The 13,626-nt window shown below is 43.4% G+C and overlaps 1 protein-coding gene across 1 annotated transcript in view; it reads left to right on the forward strand.

Annotated features, from left to right (window-relative positions):
* LOC126469937 (ceramide-1-phosphate transfer protein) overlaps positions 1-12,543 on the forward strand; it is a 35,399-nt gene extending 22,856 nt beyond the window's left edge. Inside the window, exons 3-4 of the mRNA XM_050097339.1 lie at positions 460-635; positions 12,262-12,543. Of these exons, the coding sequence (XP_049953296.1) occupies positions 460-635; positions 12,262-12,390 (305 nt within the window). The 3' untranslated portion in view covers positions 12,391-12,543. The remainder of the gene's footprint in view (positions 1-459; positions 636-12,261) is intronic.
* Positions 12,544-13,626: the final 1,083 nt, after the last annotated feature.

Below are 13,626 nucleotides of genomic sequence, written 5' to 3' on the forward strand. Positions count from 1 at the left end.
TGTCATCATTTTGAATGAGGTGCTGCACTTTATTAAATTTTTCAAGCAAAATTTAGTGCAAATTCTTTGAGCCACCATTTTTGAAAGTAAATATTTGCCAAGCACTCAAAAAGATGTATAACCTTTTTGACTGGCAACAGTGAACTAAAGATTCAAAACAGATGAAAATGCAAACATACATCCGGAACATGTGTACCAACAAGATAAAAATATTTGAAGATCTGATGTATTAAGCTTGCAGAATTAAAAAATTGCAATTACTTTTTCATCTCACCATGTACAAAGTTGCATTGATATCTGGCTATGTCTTCTGGTTACTTCACTTCTTTTTCGGGCACTATAATTAGTTTTATCTTATATCAAACCATTTTTTGAAATGCCTTGCATTGATCTTGAAAATGTTGGAAATTTTCAGTTTGGTATTACATTGGTAATTAAGAATGTGTGTATTTTTTTCAGATTTTATAAGGCTGTTCCTGACACGAGTGAAGGAGCTAAATGATAAAGACAAAACTTCTGGAGTATGCCAAAGTGCTTATGATGAAACTTTAGGCAACTTCCACCCTTTCCTTATTCGTAAAGGAGCAAAAGCTGCAATGTATGTGTTGCCAACAAAAGAGGGATTGCTTCAAAAGGTAGGTCTCTCCATTGGCTCCCTCCTCCCTTCCCGTCTAGCGTAAACACGCACGCTACGTATGTATATAGAACAAAAGCACCGTAATGATAAACAGACAAATGTTGTTAGCCTAGTCAACGAAGATCAGTAAAGGTACATGGGGTGGGGTGGGCCTTAAAGGTAACTTTTTTAGGTTTTTCTTGAATAACTCAAAAATTGCGGCACTTAGCAAAAATGCTTCCCAGCATTAAATTAAACTTACTTTGAATTTCGTACAAAAGAGATCCTATTACTTTTTTCTCTGGTCCTAATGGTTATCATGTAAGAGGGGATGGAAAAATGGCGGATTATTAAAATATTGTCCGAATGTTATAAAATTGATCTCTATCTTTAAATGAAGTGGGTTAAAAACAAATATAAATATGTGCACTATGCCTAAGTGCAGTACAGCTGTACTAAGGAATAAATTGTGTTCGAGGGATGATGAAGGGCAGGACCTGTGGGGTAGTAGCACAGGGGAAGGTAGGTCGCTGAATTGTGTTCCTGCATTTTGCTCCTTCGTAGGTCTGCAAATTGTAGATCAAGGAGTTAATCCCCACTCTGTCTACCCCATTATGTTGACAACCCTCTACAATGTGCCTTTTGAATAACTGGTGATGCCCACGGGATGTTTATTTCCTAGAAAATGGGTTAACACTACAAGGAATGAAGATACCAGTTACTAATAACACTAACACAAGAAACACATATGGACAGAAACTACATAAATCTCTGCAAAGTGTTCAATGCTGCTAGAGGAGAACTCGAGTCTTAGTCATCCTGTACAGCAGCTGTAGTGTTCTTCCAGGAAAGGCAATGTCCCCCAGTATAAGTGCTGCTTGATTTTCAATTTACAGACAGACTATACTCCCCCAGCATTTCCTGTTCAGTTCTCTTATTTGAGTAGACAAAATAACTCACTGAGCTTGTGTTTGTATAGTGGAGCTATTTTCAGTTTATTAAATGAGTACTTTTTGCAGCTGTTAAGTAGACTTTTATGTACATTATGTTCCTGTAAACAGTGGCTCAGTGTTTGGAATTGTGTGATTGCAATGTTGTCAGTGACCTATGTAGGGGTGGTGGGAAATGAATTGGACTGGTAAATGTGAAACATTGTTGCTTTCTATTGTTGACAGTGTATTGTAAAGCCGTGTAATTGTGTACATTGTGGTAAATTAATAAATTCCCAGAGACTTACTGCATTTCTCTCACCTTTAATTGTGTTACTGGCATTTCTCTCACCACTAATTGTGTTACTGGCAGGCTGCAGAAATCTTTTCCATTTGGGAAGTGCTGGCACTTGTAGAGTGGGCTGCTCTGAGTGGAGCCACTTACCACACATCCACTGTGTATCTTTGAAGATGGTTGTGGATGTATTTCGTGGAGTGGGACTGCTCATGTTCAGGTGCAGAACAGTAATGTGCTGTAATTCACTGCGTGACTTATGTTGAAATATGTAAAGTCCTGTAACACCTAGGTGACCTCTTCCTGTTGTAGAATGGTACAATTTAAGCCTCTGGATCTCTTCAGGTGTGACAGCTGAGTCTTGGTTGATGCCTTTGATACCCCTCATTCTGCGAAAAGTATTCCAGACAGTGATAGTGCTGACAAATGGATCCAATTTTGTTTAATACATATTGACAGTGTGCTATACTTGGGACCACCTGTTCAGTGTGGTAGACAGTCAACAGCTTCAGCTGTTGAGCTTTTTTACATAATAGCTCAATTAACAACTGCAAATAAGTACTCATTAAAAAACTGGAAATAACTCCACTATATAAACACAATCTCTGTGAAGTTATTATGTGTACTTATGTAAGAGAACTGGACAGGAAATGATGGGGAGGTGTAGTTTGTTCATAAACTGAAAATGGAACAGCACATGTTGTGGGGGAAATTGCCTTTCCCAGAAGGACACTACAGCTGCTACACAGGATAACTACGAATCAATACCCCCTTCTAGTAGTGTAGAACAGTGTGCACAGATTTACATTGATTTGTCCATGTGTGTTTCTTGTGCTAGTGTGATTTCCACTCATCTGTGCACTCCATGTAGTACTAAAGCATTTTGTGGAAAATAAACATCCTCTGGGCATTTCTGAATCCTGCATTTTTAGTGATTCACAAGGCATGCTTTGGAGGGTATTTGCTTCTTGTGACATAGTGGGGTAGATAGAATTGGGAAACACATGCTCGATCTTCAATTTGCAGACCTATGGAGGAGGGAAAATCTTGAACAGAATCCAGTGACCTACCTTCCCTCATGCTCCTACCCCATAGACATGGTACACACATTTAACATTTGTATTTAACCCACTTTATTTAAAGATAAAGATTAATTTTATACTGTTAAAGCAATATTTTTAATAATCTGCAATTTTTTTTCCTTCCCCTTCAACACGGAAACTATTAGACCCAGAGAAAAAATGAACAGTATCAGTTTTAGTGGAAATTTAATGTAGCTTAATTTTGTACTGTGAAACATTTTTGCTATGAGCTGCAGTTTTTGATTTGTTTGGGAAAATGTAAAAAAATGACCTTCAACCTTTCCTCCCCACCTTGATGCTCACACCCCACCAGTTAGGATTTTTAGTATGTTGTTCCTGACACTTCCTCCTACCACTGAGCAAAAATTTGTGGCTACATGATTTTTTTCCCAAATTTTCCTTCAATGACTGGACTGTGTAATGCTGTCAGTAGGATTCTATAGAACCTCTGTTACACATATCACTGAGTCTCGTGTTAAGCATATAGATTTAAATGTATAAATTTTTTTCTTTTTTCGGTTTGTTATTGTTAAAGTTATCTTCTTTGCTTTTTTTGTAGTACCAGAGGAAAACATGAATTAATTGATGAGTGATTGTTATATAGGTTCTGCTTTTCCGATTACAAATTTCCATTGGTAGTAGCATGGCCACCGTCCACTATCTGGCAAACTCAGGAACACATTACCTTCTTGCAGACTCTGGCACACTCTCAAATATGAATCAGGTGAATGGGTGACACTGTCAGATATGATGAAGGAAGGAATAGTATTCACATTGATTCTTCAGCCAACAGGGGCCAGTAAACTGTCCCTTCTGTTGGAGTGCAGCACTAGACTTTCTTGAGGTTTATGTGTTGGTTGCAATAGTATATGATGCATTTGCCACTCTTGCATTCGCAGTGTCCTGTTGCCAGCTGTGTACCTGTTAGGATTCTGTCATTTACCCATTTAAATCTTAACTGGTTAGACTGTTGGCTGTTAATGGAAGCTGTGCAATAGTTTTATGGTGCTCATTAGCACCTGTTCATAATGGTTCACATGAACATCTTGAAGAATATCCCCTTCTAGTTGCATGTGGTTCATGAGGAGATAATGCCCATTTCATAGCTTTCCATTTTAGAGTGTTTTAAGTTAATGGGTAATACAATATCATTAAATTGAAAAAAAAAAAAGAGAATGTATCAGCTCATGTCAAGCACAGGCCCCTGCATTGAATATTTTGTTGTTGTTTTGAACTGTATTTTCTACTGTAATATCTATAACAGTATGTGAAGCGTTAAATCTACTGTATATTTTTTGCAGGCAATCCATCTTTCAGCAACTTATTGAGGGCCTTCTCTTTCCATCATATCTTTTTTACAGATGTGCTATTATTTTGGTCTTGATAGCTAATTGTATATGATTGTAGCTCCCCCTGCAGGCCCGGGGGGTTAGAATAGGCCCGCGGTATTCCTGCCTGTCGTAAGAGGTGACTAAAAGGATTCTCATATGTTTCGGCCTTCTGTGTTGGACCCCTGTAGGGTTTGACCTCCATTCTTCAAAATTTTTCCGAAGAGCGAGCCAATTGGGGAAGGGCGCCTTACATGGTACATCGTGTCCATAGTGCATTGAGATCTTTAGCCCCCTTTCTCGTCGTCACACTGCAGTCCGGTTCATTCTCCATCTCTTGGACGAGGATACATTGCTGGGTGTGGTTTCCACCATGCACTACGCAGTCTCGCTTTCTGCATGCCCACGACGACGACCATGGACTTCTTTGCACCTGATACCCAACACAATAGCCAGTCTGTTGTGGTGGGGCCGCCATGTACCCTGTTGGTTGTAGCCCCGACAGCACAGGGATCGCTGTGCTGATGCCTGTGCTGTTAATTCCCCACGTATGCCAAGGAGTAGATGCCTATCTCCCTGGGGCATCGGGACTCCTGGCAATGGCCATCCTGCCAGGTGGCCCTTGCTGCAGCTGGGTGGTGCCCGTGGGGAGGTCCCTTGGTCAGAGTGGGTGGCATCAGGGTGGGTGACACACAGTGAAGCGTGGCACATCTTCTCTTGCTGGTGGCCAACCACCAGCAGTCTCTAAGCATTTGAGGGCTCAATTCAATGCGCAGATGTATGACCCCAAATGGTTCCCCTCCCTGGCCACACCATGAGAGGAACGAAAGGCTAAGGCTGGCAACAATGCTTATTTTGTCCGGTACCTAGTATGCACAAGAGCTGATGGGGGAGTCTTTCATGACGATGAAGCCTCAGCTCTTTTTAGAGGATTTAGAGGACAAGTTTGGGGAAGCGGAGGGCTTGTCCAAAATGCGCTCTAGGTCAGTTTTGATAAAGACAGCATCATCTGCCCAGTCATGGGCATTACTCGCATGTGACAAGTTGGGGAATGTTTCTGTTACCATCATGCCCCATAAGAACTTAAATATGGTCCTGGGTATTATATTCCACACGGATCTTCTTTAGCAGTCTGATGACAAGCTGCTCGCCAATTTAGAGTGGCGAGGTGTTCATTTCATCTGGCGCATTCATCGGGGTCCGAGGGATAATCAGGTTGCCACCGGTGCCTTCATCTTGGCCTTCGAGGGTGATACATTGCCTGAGAAGGTCAAGGTGATGGTATACTGTTGTGACGTCAAGCCCTATATCCCTCCCCCGATGCGGTGCTTTCAGTGCTGGAAGTTCGGCCATATGTCTTCCTGCTGTACTTCCAGCCTCACATGTCGAGATTGCGGACACCCATCACATCCCGATAATCTATGTGCCCCACCTCCCATCTGTGTCAACTGCGGAGAGCATGATTCACCTTGCTCGCCAGACTACAGGATTTTACAGAAAGAGAGGAAAATCATGGAATATAAGACCCTGGACCGACTGACCTACACTTAGGCTAAAAGGAAGTTTGAACACCTCCATCCTCTTCGTATGACCACCACTTATGCCACCGCTACAACTTTTCTAGCCTCACCAGCTCCATCTACCCCAGTCACCTCTCAGAGCCGGAAGACTACATCTGCCCCCTTGATGGTGGGGGGCAATTCCCTCCCTGTTGCTCCTGCACCACCACTTTGGGAACAACACCTCTTTGAACCATTGGGGACATCCGTCCCCACTTCTAAGCCAGAGAAGCGTCCACCTTCTTTGGCTCCTCTTGCTCAGAAGGGGTCCCTTGGGTCCCTCCCTTCCCAGGTTTCTGCCAGTGGGGAAGGTGACGCCTGCCAGTGGCTGAAGTGCACAAAAGCAGCTGGTTGTAGGGCTTCATGATCCTCCTCTGTTTCGGAGACTGACTCAGTCCAAGAAGAAGACCCCTAAGACCAAGGAACTTGCAGTGGCACCCACCCCTCCCCTACCTACAAGCTTTGCATCCAAGAATGAGGTGGAGATTCTGGTGTCCGCTGAGGACCTGGATCTTGCCGGACCCTCAGATGCAATGGATAACGTTCCTCAGGAACTCAGTCGGTGGCAACAGGTGACCCTGTGGCGTAAACAGTCTCATGGGATGTTCAGTGCCTTCCTAGCCTCACAATCATATTATCCTCCAATGGAATTGCGGCAGTTTTTTCCACCACCTTGCTGAGCTCCGACAACTTATCAGCCTTCACCCTTTCTTCTGCATTGCTCTCCAGGAAACTTTATTTCCGGCAATGCGAAGCACAGTCCTCTGTGGCTGTCGGGGTTATTATAAGAATTGGGCAGCTTATGCGAGGATATCTGGTGGAGTCTGCGTCTACGTCCTTAACACTCTTTACAGCTAGTGCGTACCTCTTCAAACACCTTTAGAGGCTGTCGCTGTTACAGTGTGGACACCTCAGGCTGTTACTGTCTGCAGTATCTATCTTCCACCAGATGGTGATGTCCCACGGCATGTATTGGCTGCGCTGATAGCCCAACTGCCACCTCTCTTTCTGTTACTGGGTGACTTTAACGCCCATAACCCTTTATGGGGTGGATCGGTGGTAACAGGCCGAGGCACTGTCATAGAGTAAGTGTTGGCACAGCTTGACCTTTCTCTCTTAAATAATGGTGCCTCATTTCAGTGCCACATTTATGTGTGGCGCATGGCACGTACTCGGCCCTCTACCATCTGTCCAATGGAGTGTGCATGACGACCTGTGCGGTAGTGACCACTTTCCGATCTTTCTGTCACTGCCACAGTGTCGCCTCCCAAGATGGGCCTTGAATAAAGCTGACTGAGACTCATTCGCCTCCATTGCCACTATTGAGCCTCCTCCTCATGATGTCATTGATGTGGTGGTTCTTGCGATTACCACCGGCATCGTTTCTGCAGCAGAACCTGCAATTCCCTGTTCTTCTGGGTACCCTCGGCAGTGGACTGTGCCCTGGTGGTCACCAGAGATTGCTGAGGCAATTAGAGATCGCAGGTGGGCCTTCCAACGTCATAAGTGGCACCCATCACTGAAACACCTCATTGCCTGTAAGTGGCTTTGTGCCCGAGCCCAACGCCTTATTTGCCGATGGAAGCAGGGAGTGCTGGGAAAGGTATGTCTCCACCATTGGCATCCGTACCTCTCCATCGCAGGTTTGGACCAAGATTAGGCGATTCTATGGATATCAGATTCCTGTCGGTGTCCCTGAGCTTTCCTTGAATCGAACAGTCTGTACTGAATTAGACATGACTGTAGAACTCTTAGCAGACCATTTTGCTCAGAGTTCTGCTTCTATGAATTACCCACTGGCCTTCTGCTCCCTGAAAGAGCAGTTGGAACGTAGGAGCCTTTCATTCCATACACACCACCCCGAATCGTACAATGCTGCGTTCAGTGAGTAGGAATTCCAAAGTGCCCTAGCTGCTTGCCCTGATATGGGTCCCAGGCCAGATCGCATCCACTGTCAGATGCTCAAACACCTATTGGTGGACTGCCAGTGATACCTCCTCGAGCCTTTCAACCGTATCTGGGTTGAGGGTGAATTCCTGTCTCAGTGGCGGGAAAGCATTATCATACCAGTGTTGAAACTTAGCAAGAACCCACTGGAGGTGGACAGCTACTGCCCCATTAGCCTCACCAACATTCTGTGCAAGTTTCTCGAACACATGGTGAGCCGGAGGTTGAGTTGGGTACTTGAGTCTCGGGGCCTTCTGACTCTGTCTCAGGGTGGGTTCCATAAGGGTTGCTCTGCCACCGATAATCTGGTCTGCCTGGAGTCTGCCATCAGTATGGCAATTGCCCGCCATCAGCATCTGGTTGCCATCTCTTTTGACATGTGGAAGGCACATGATACAACATGGCGACAGCACATCCTCACCATGCTTCATGGGTGGGGTCTTAGGAGCCCGCTCCCGATTTTTTATTCAGAATTTTCTGTCGCTTCGTTCCATCCGTGTGCAAGTTGGTCAATTCCATAGTTCCTCCTTAGTCCAGGAGTGTGTGGTCCTGAAAGGCTCTGTCTTGAGTGTCTGCCTCCTTTTAGTTGCTATCAATGGGCTAGGTGCAGCTGTGGGAATGTCCGTATAGGCTTCTTTGTATGCTGATGACTTTTGTCTGTACTATAGCTCCATGGGCATTGTGGTTGCTGAACGGCAACTACAGGTCACTATCCACAGGGCGCAGTCTTGGGCCGTCATGCACGGCTTCTAGTTCTCGGTTGCCAAGACATGTGTCATGCATTTCTGCCAGCATCACACTGTTCACCCTAAGCCACGGCTTAATCTTGACGGCGATCCTTTTGCCATGGTGGAAAGGCATCAGTTTTTGGGCTTGCTTTTTGATACCTGGTTGACTTGGCTCCTCATATTCGGCAGCTTAAAGAAACGTGCTGGCGCCATCTTAGCCATCTTCGTTGCTAGAGTCACACCAGCTGGGGTGCCAATTGGTCTAATCTTCTACGTCTGTATTAGGCATTGATTCAGTCCCGTCTCGATTATGGGAGCCTGGCTTATGGTTTGGCATCGCTTTCTGCATTGTGGTTGCTTGACTCCATACTACTTTTCGGGATCTGACTCGCAACTGGAGCTTTCCACACAAGCCCTGTAAACAGCATACTTGTGGAGGCTGGTGTCCCTCTATTGCGGATCCGGCACCAACGACTACTGGCCGCTTATGCTGCACATGTTTGTAGCTTGCCCGGGCATGCAAATTACTGTCTCCTGTTCCCCACCTCGGTCATCCATCTTCCTGAATGGCAGCCCCGGTCAGGGTGTCAGATTGCGGTTCACATCTGGTCTCTTCTCGCTGGGCTTGAGTTTTTCCCTCTCCCACCTCTTTTCCAGGCCCATATACGTATACCTCTGTGGTGTGTGCCCTGCCCATGCCTTCAGCTGGATTTGGCACAGGGCCCGAAGGACTCAGTCCCTCCTGAGGCCCTCCGCCGATGCTATCTTTCCATCCTTGCCGCGTTTCACGGCTCTGACATGATCTATACTGACGGTTCAATGGTTGCTGGTTGAGTTGGTTATGCTATTACTCTTGGGGATCATTGTCAACAGTGCTTATTGCTGGCTGGCTGCAGTGTTTTTACTGCAGAGCTGGTAGCCATCTCTCGTGCCCTAGAGTATATCCGCTCCTGCTCAGATGAGTCCTTCGTTACCTGTAGTGACTCCCTGAGTGGTTTATGAGCAATCGACCAGTGTTTTCCTCACTCTCATCTGGTAATGGCTATCCAGGAGTCCATCCATACTCTTGCCCTTTGCGGCTGCGCCTTGGTTTTTGTGTGGGCCCTGGGTCATGTCTGCATCCCGAGTAATGAACATGTTGACAGGCTGGCCAAACAGGCTATCAGTGAACTGGCCCTGGAGATTGGCCATTTGGAATGTGATCTCCAGTTAGTATTGCGGCAGAAAGTCCTTGGTACCTGGGGTGATGAATGGCGCACCCTGCCTTCACCCAACAAACTTTGGGTTATCAAGGAGTCTGCAGGTGTGTGGCACTCCTCCATGTGAGCCTCTCACAAGGACTTAGTTGTTCTCTGCTGGCTATGCATTGACCATACCTGGCTGACGCATGGTCATTTATTGCAATGCCAGGACCCGCCTCATTGTCGCTGTGGATCAGCGTTGACAGTGGTCCACCTCTTGTTGGACGTTTGCGCTGCCTGTTATGCTCCCTGCACTTTTAATGGATGATGCTGCAATGGCAGGCTTAGTTTTGAGTTTTATTCGTGCAGGGGGTTTGTATCACTCAATCTGAGGGTTTGTCTCTTTTGTGTGTTGTGTCTGGACTTTGGCCTCTGGTTTTAGATTGGGGTTTTTAGTGTGTCTCTTGGTGGTTGGCTTTTGCTTTTTTTTTGTTTCCATGGTCGGTCAACCATTGTCAAATTCTGTGTGCTTTTAATTCCTCTTTTCTGGTCTTTGTCTATCTCTTTCTTGTTCTGTGTCATCCATTGCCATCTCTGTTGCTTTTTTTTTTCCGTTGTGGGTGGTTCAAGGTCGTGGAATAAGGGACCAATGGCCTTTGTAGTCTGGTCCCTTCAACCCCCTTCCCTCCGCCCCTCCCCCTCCCACAAACCAACCAACCAACCAGTAAACCAGTGATTGATTGTAGCACACTGCTTTTACTGCAGCCACTACTAGTACTACTTGTCTACCTCCTTGTGAGTATGGAAGGCCAACATCATTATCTGTCACATATGTTATTATTTGAGGATGCCAGCAGCACCTAACAGATTGGTCTGTAGAATAGTACTACTATGCTGTAAAAGTAATATTGTTAATAATTCTATCACTGCTATACTTTTTACAGTATTAAAGCGCATCATTTACTTCCATAGTTAAATGATGTAGAGGGTAGGGCAGTATGTAAACAGCAATGGGAAAAAATGGAAAAAAATCTCTTCTGTTCTTGCAGTTGGCATAGTGTTACTTCCAAAGAAGAGTCACAGAGCTAAGAGGATTCAATCAAAATATCTTCCCTAAAAGTAAAAATTTGATGAAAGTTAATGACAATGCCCTCTCCATGTTCTATCCAAAATTGTAGCAAAGTTTTTGGTGGAGCGCTTACAAACATGTCATTGACAATTTTGACTGTGGGGTCAAATACAAGTAGCACTCACATTATAGGTACAACCAGTGATCTATTTTCAGTTGATGTAATTGGGCAGTATCCATTGAAAATTGTTGTCTAAGCAGCTTCATATTAGTTGATTTCAAAATGGCAGGCATTGTTCAGTTATGAGGTGTGAGTATCTGCAGTGACAACTGGTAAGGAAGTGTATTTACTTCCCTCATTGGTGAATACTTTTATGTTTGCTGACACTGATTTTTTAAAGACAGTCAATTCCCAGTTCACATGCAAACCAGATTACTACAAAATTTCTGTTTGTGGCTACTACTGAACTTGTGTTCTATAGGATGCCTCATTTACTGATTGGTTAGTGCTCTCAAGTACTTGAATAATTTGAGAAAAAAAGACTGTAAATGTGTGCTGGCTACTTTACTTCGCTCTTGAAATGAAATGAAAGGTCACTGAAGTGAATACACTTCAAATCTACACTAAAGTAAAAATGTCAATTGTGTCCATCTGCATGAAACCCATCCTGGAACATGTTTTCTTCAGTAAATAAGATATATGCTGAGCTCATCCCCAATGGATCCTCAGTTAATGCATTCTTGTATGACAGCAGTCTAAAGAAGGGGAATGAATTGAATAAAGGTTAACTGTCAAGGTAATTTGCAGAAGATTTCAGTATGGTGCAAAACAGTTCACTGCAGGTAAACAATGGACTTTATTCTGAAATGGAAGAGTAAAGTATAGGAACAAACTAAAAATAGTTCACATTTTGCACTACTGACTTTAACATGTTGGAATCTGTGAAAGAAAATAACAATCATAAATTTCCATAAATGCCATTTTGTAAGCTTCAAACAGTACATGGTTCAATTTTGTTTATTCTCATTACCAATTTCTGTCTGTATCCCCATTCTCAAGTGGAATTCTTACTGCAGTAATGTTGTAATTATTATTTAAGAAAAAGGTAAAGTAATTTCAGAATTCACCTGAAACTGATGTGCTGTTAGTGACTGTCATAATCTGAAACTGTCCAGTGTCATATTCCTGCTTCAACTGTATCACCCAGTATTTCAGTTTTGTACTAGAATGGTACTGAATTTAGAACATAACAAGAGACTTACCCCACTTAAGTACAATCAGTTGCTAAGCCATCGTGTGGACGACTGAGTCAGTAAGGCATTGGACAAATGAACCAGTTACCCACCTGATTTTATACATAAGTGAAAATTTTCTAGCAGATTTAACACATGTGCAAAACTTAACATAGCATGGAACTGTGTGTATATGTTTTACTTCACTTCTTTTTGTTTTGATGTTTGTCAGTTCTTTTAAAATTTGGTATTGCTTCATGATATAACTAAGTGGATGTAAATCAATTTTTCCAGGTTTGTGGAAGCAAAGAGGAAGTTGAAGCTGCAAGTTTAGTTCTACCTGAAATGTTGGATGTGATGGGAGAGGTACATAAGCGTAGCAACAATCTCTATGATAAACATGACTTACATGGTCTGCCATAACAGTAGTCAGTATTACTAAAGAGAAATGTGCATTTACTTTGATCATTCTTGTTTCAGTTCAGAGCTTTAACAATGGGAAGATTTCCTATGTTCCTATAATTTTTGAGGTGGTGTACTTAAATTTTATTAAATGTGAATTTGCTTCCAAAGTAATTTTTTGTTTTAATTTTAATATAGTCATATATCAGTAATGTAAATTATACAGCATATTTGATTGGTTTACTGCACCTGTATGAGCTAAAATTTAAACAGTATGAGTCGAGGGGTATGAAAGGGAAGCAGTGGTTGGGAAGGGAGTGAGACAGGGTTGTAGCCTATCTCCGATGTTATTCAATCTGTATATTGAGCAAGCAATAAAGGAAACAAAAGAAAAGTTCAGAGTAGGCATTAAAATCCATGGAGAAGAAATAAAAACTTTGAGGTTTGCCGATGACATTGTAATTCTGTCAGAGACAGCAAAGGACTTGGAAGAGCAGTTGAACGAAATGGACAGTGTCTTGAAAGGAGAGTATAAGATGAACATCAACAAAAGCAAAACGAGGATAATGGAATGTTGTCGAATTAAGTCGGGTGATGCTGAGGGAATTAGATTAGGAAATGGGACACTTAAAGTAGTAAAGGAGTTTTGCTATTTGGGGAGCAAAATAACTGATGATGGTCAAAGTAGAGAGGATATAAAATGTAGACTGCCAATGGCAAGGAAAGCATTTCTGAAGAAGAAAAATTTGTTAACATCGAGTATAGATTTAAATGTCAGGAAGTCGTTTCTGAAAGAATTTGTATGGAGTGTAGCCATGCATGGAAGTGAAACATGGACGATAAATAGTTTGGACAAGAAGTCAATAGAAGCTTTCGAAATGTGGTGCTACAGAAAAATGCTGAAGATTCGATGGATAGATCACATAACTAATGAGGAGGTATTGAATAGAATTGGGGAGAAGAGGAGTTTGTGGCATAACTTGACTAGAAGAAGGGATCGGTCGGTAGGACATGTATTGAAACATCGAGGGATCACCAATTTAGTATTGGAGGGCAGCGTGGAGGGTAAAAATCGTAGAGGGAGACCAAGAGATGAATGCACTAAGCAGATTCAGAAGGATGTAGGCTGCAGTAGGTACTGGGAGATGAAGAAGCTTGCACAGGATTGAGTAGCATGGAGAGCTGCATCAAACAAGTCTCAGGACTGAAGACCACAACAACAACAACGACAACAACAACAACAACAACATGAAGTCT

This window comes from Schistocerca serialis, chromosome 3 (assembly GCF_023864345.2).
Source record: "Schistocerca serialis cubense isolate TAMUIC-IGC-003099 chromosome 3, iqSchSeri2.2, whole genome shotgun sequence".
NCBI classification, from domain to species: Eukaryota; Metazoa; Arthropoda; class Insecta; order Orthoptera; family Acrididae; genus Schistocerca; species Schistocerca serialis.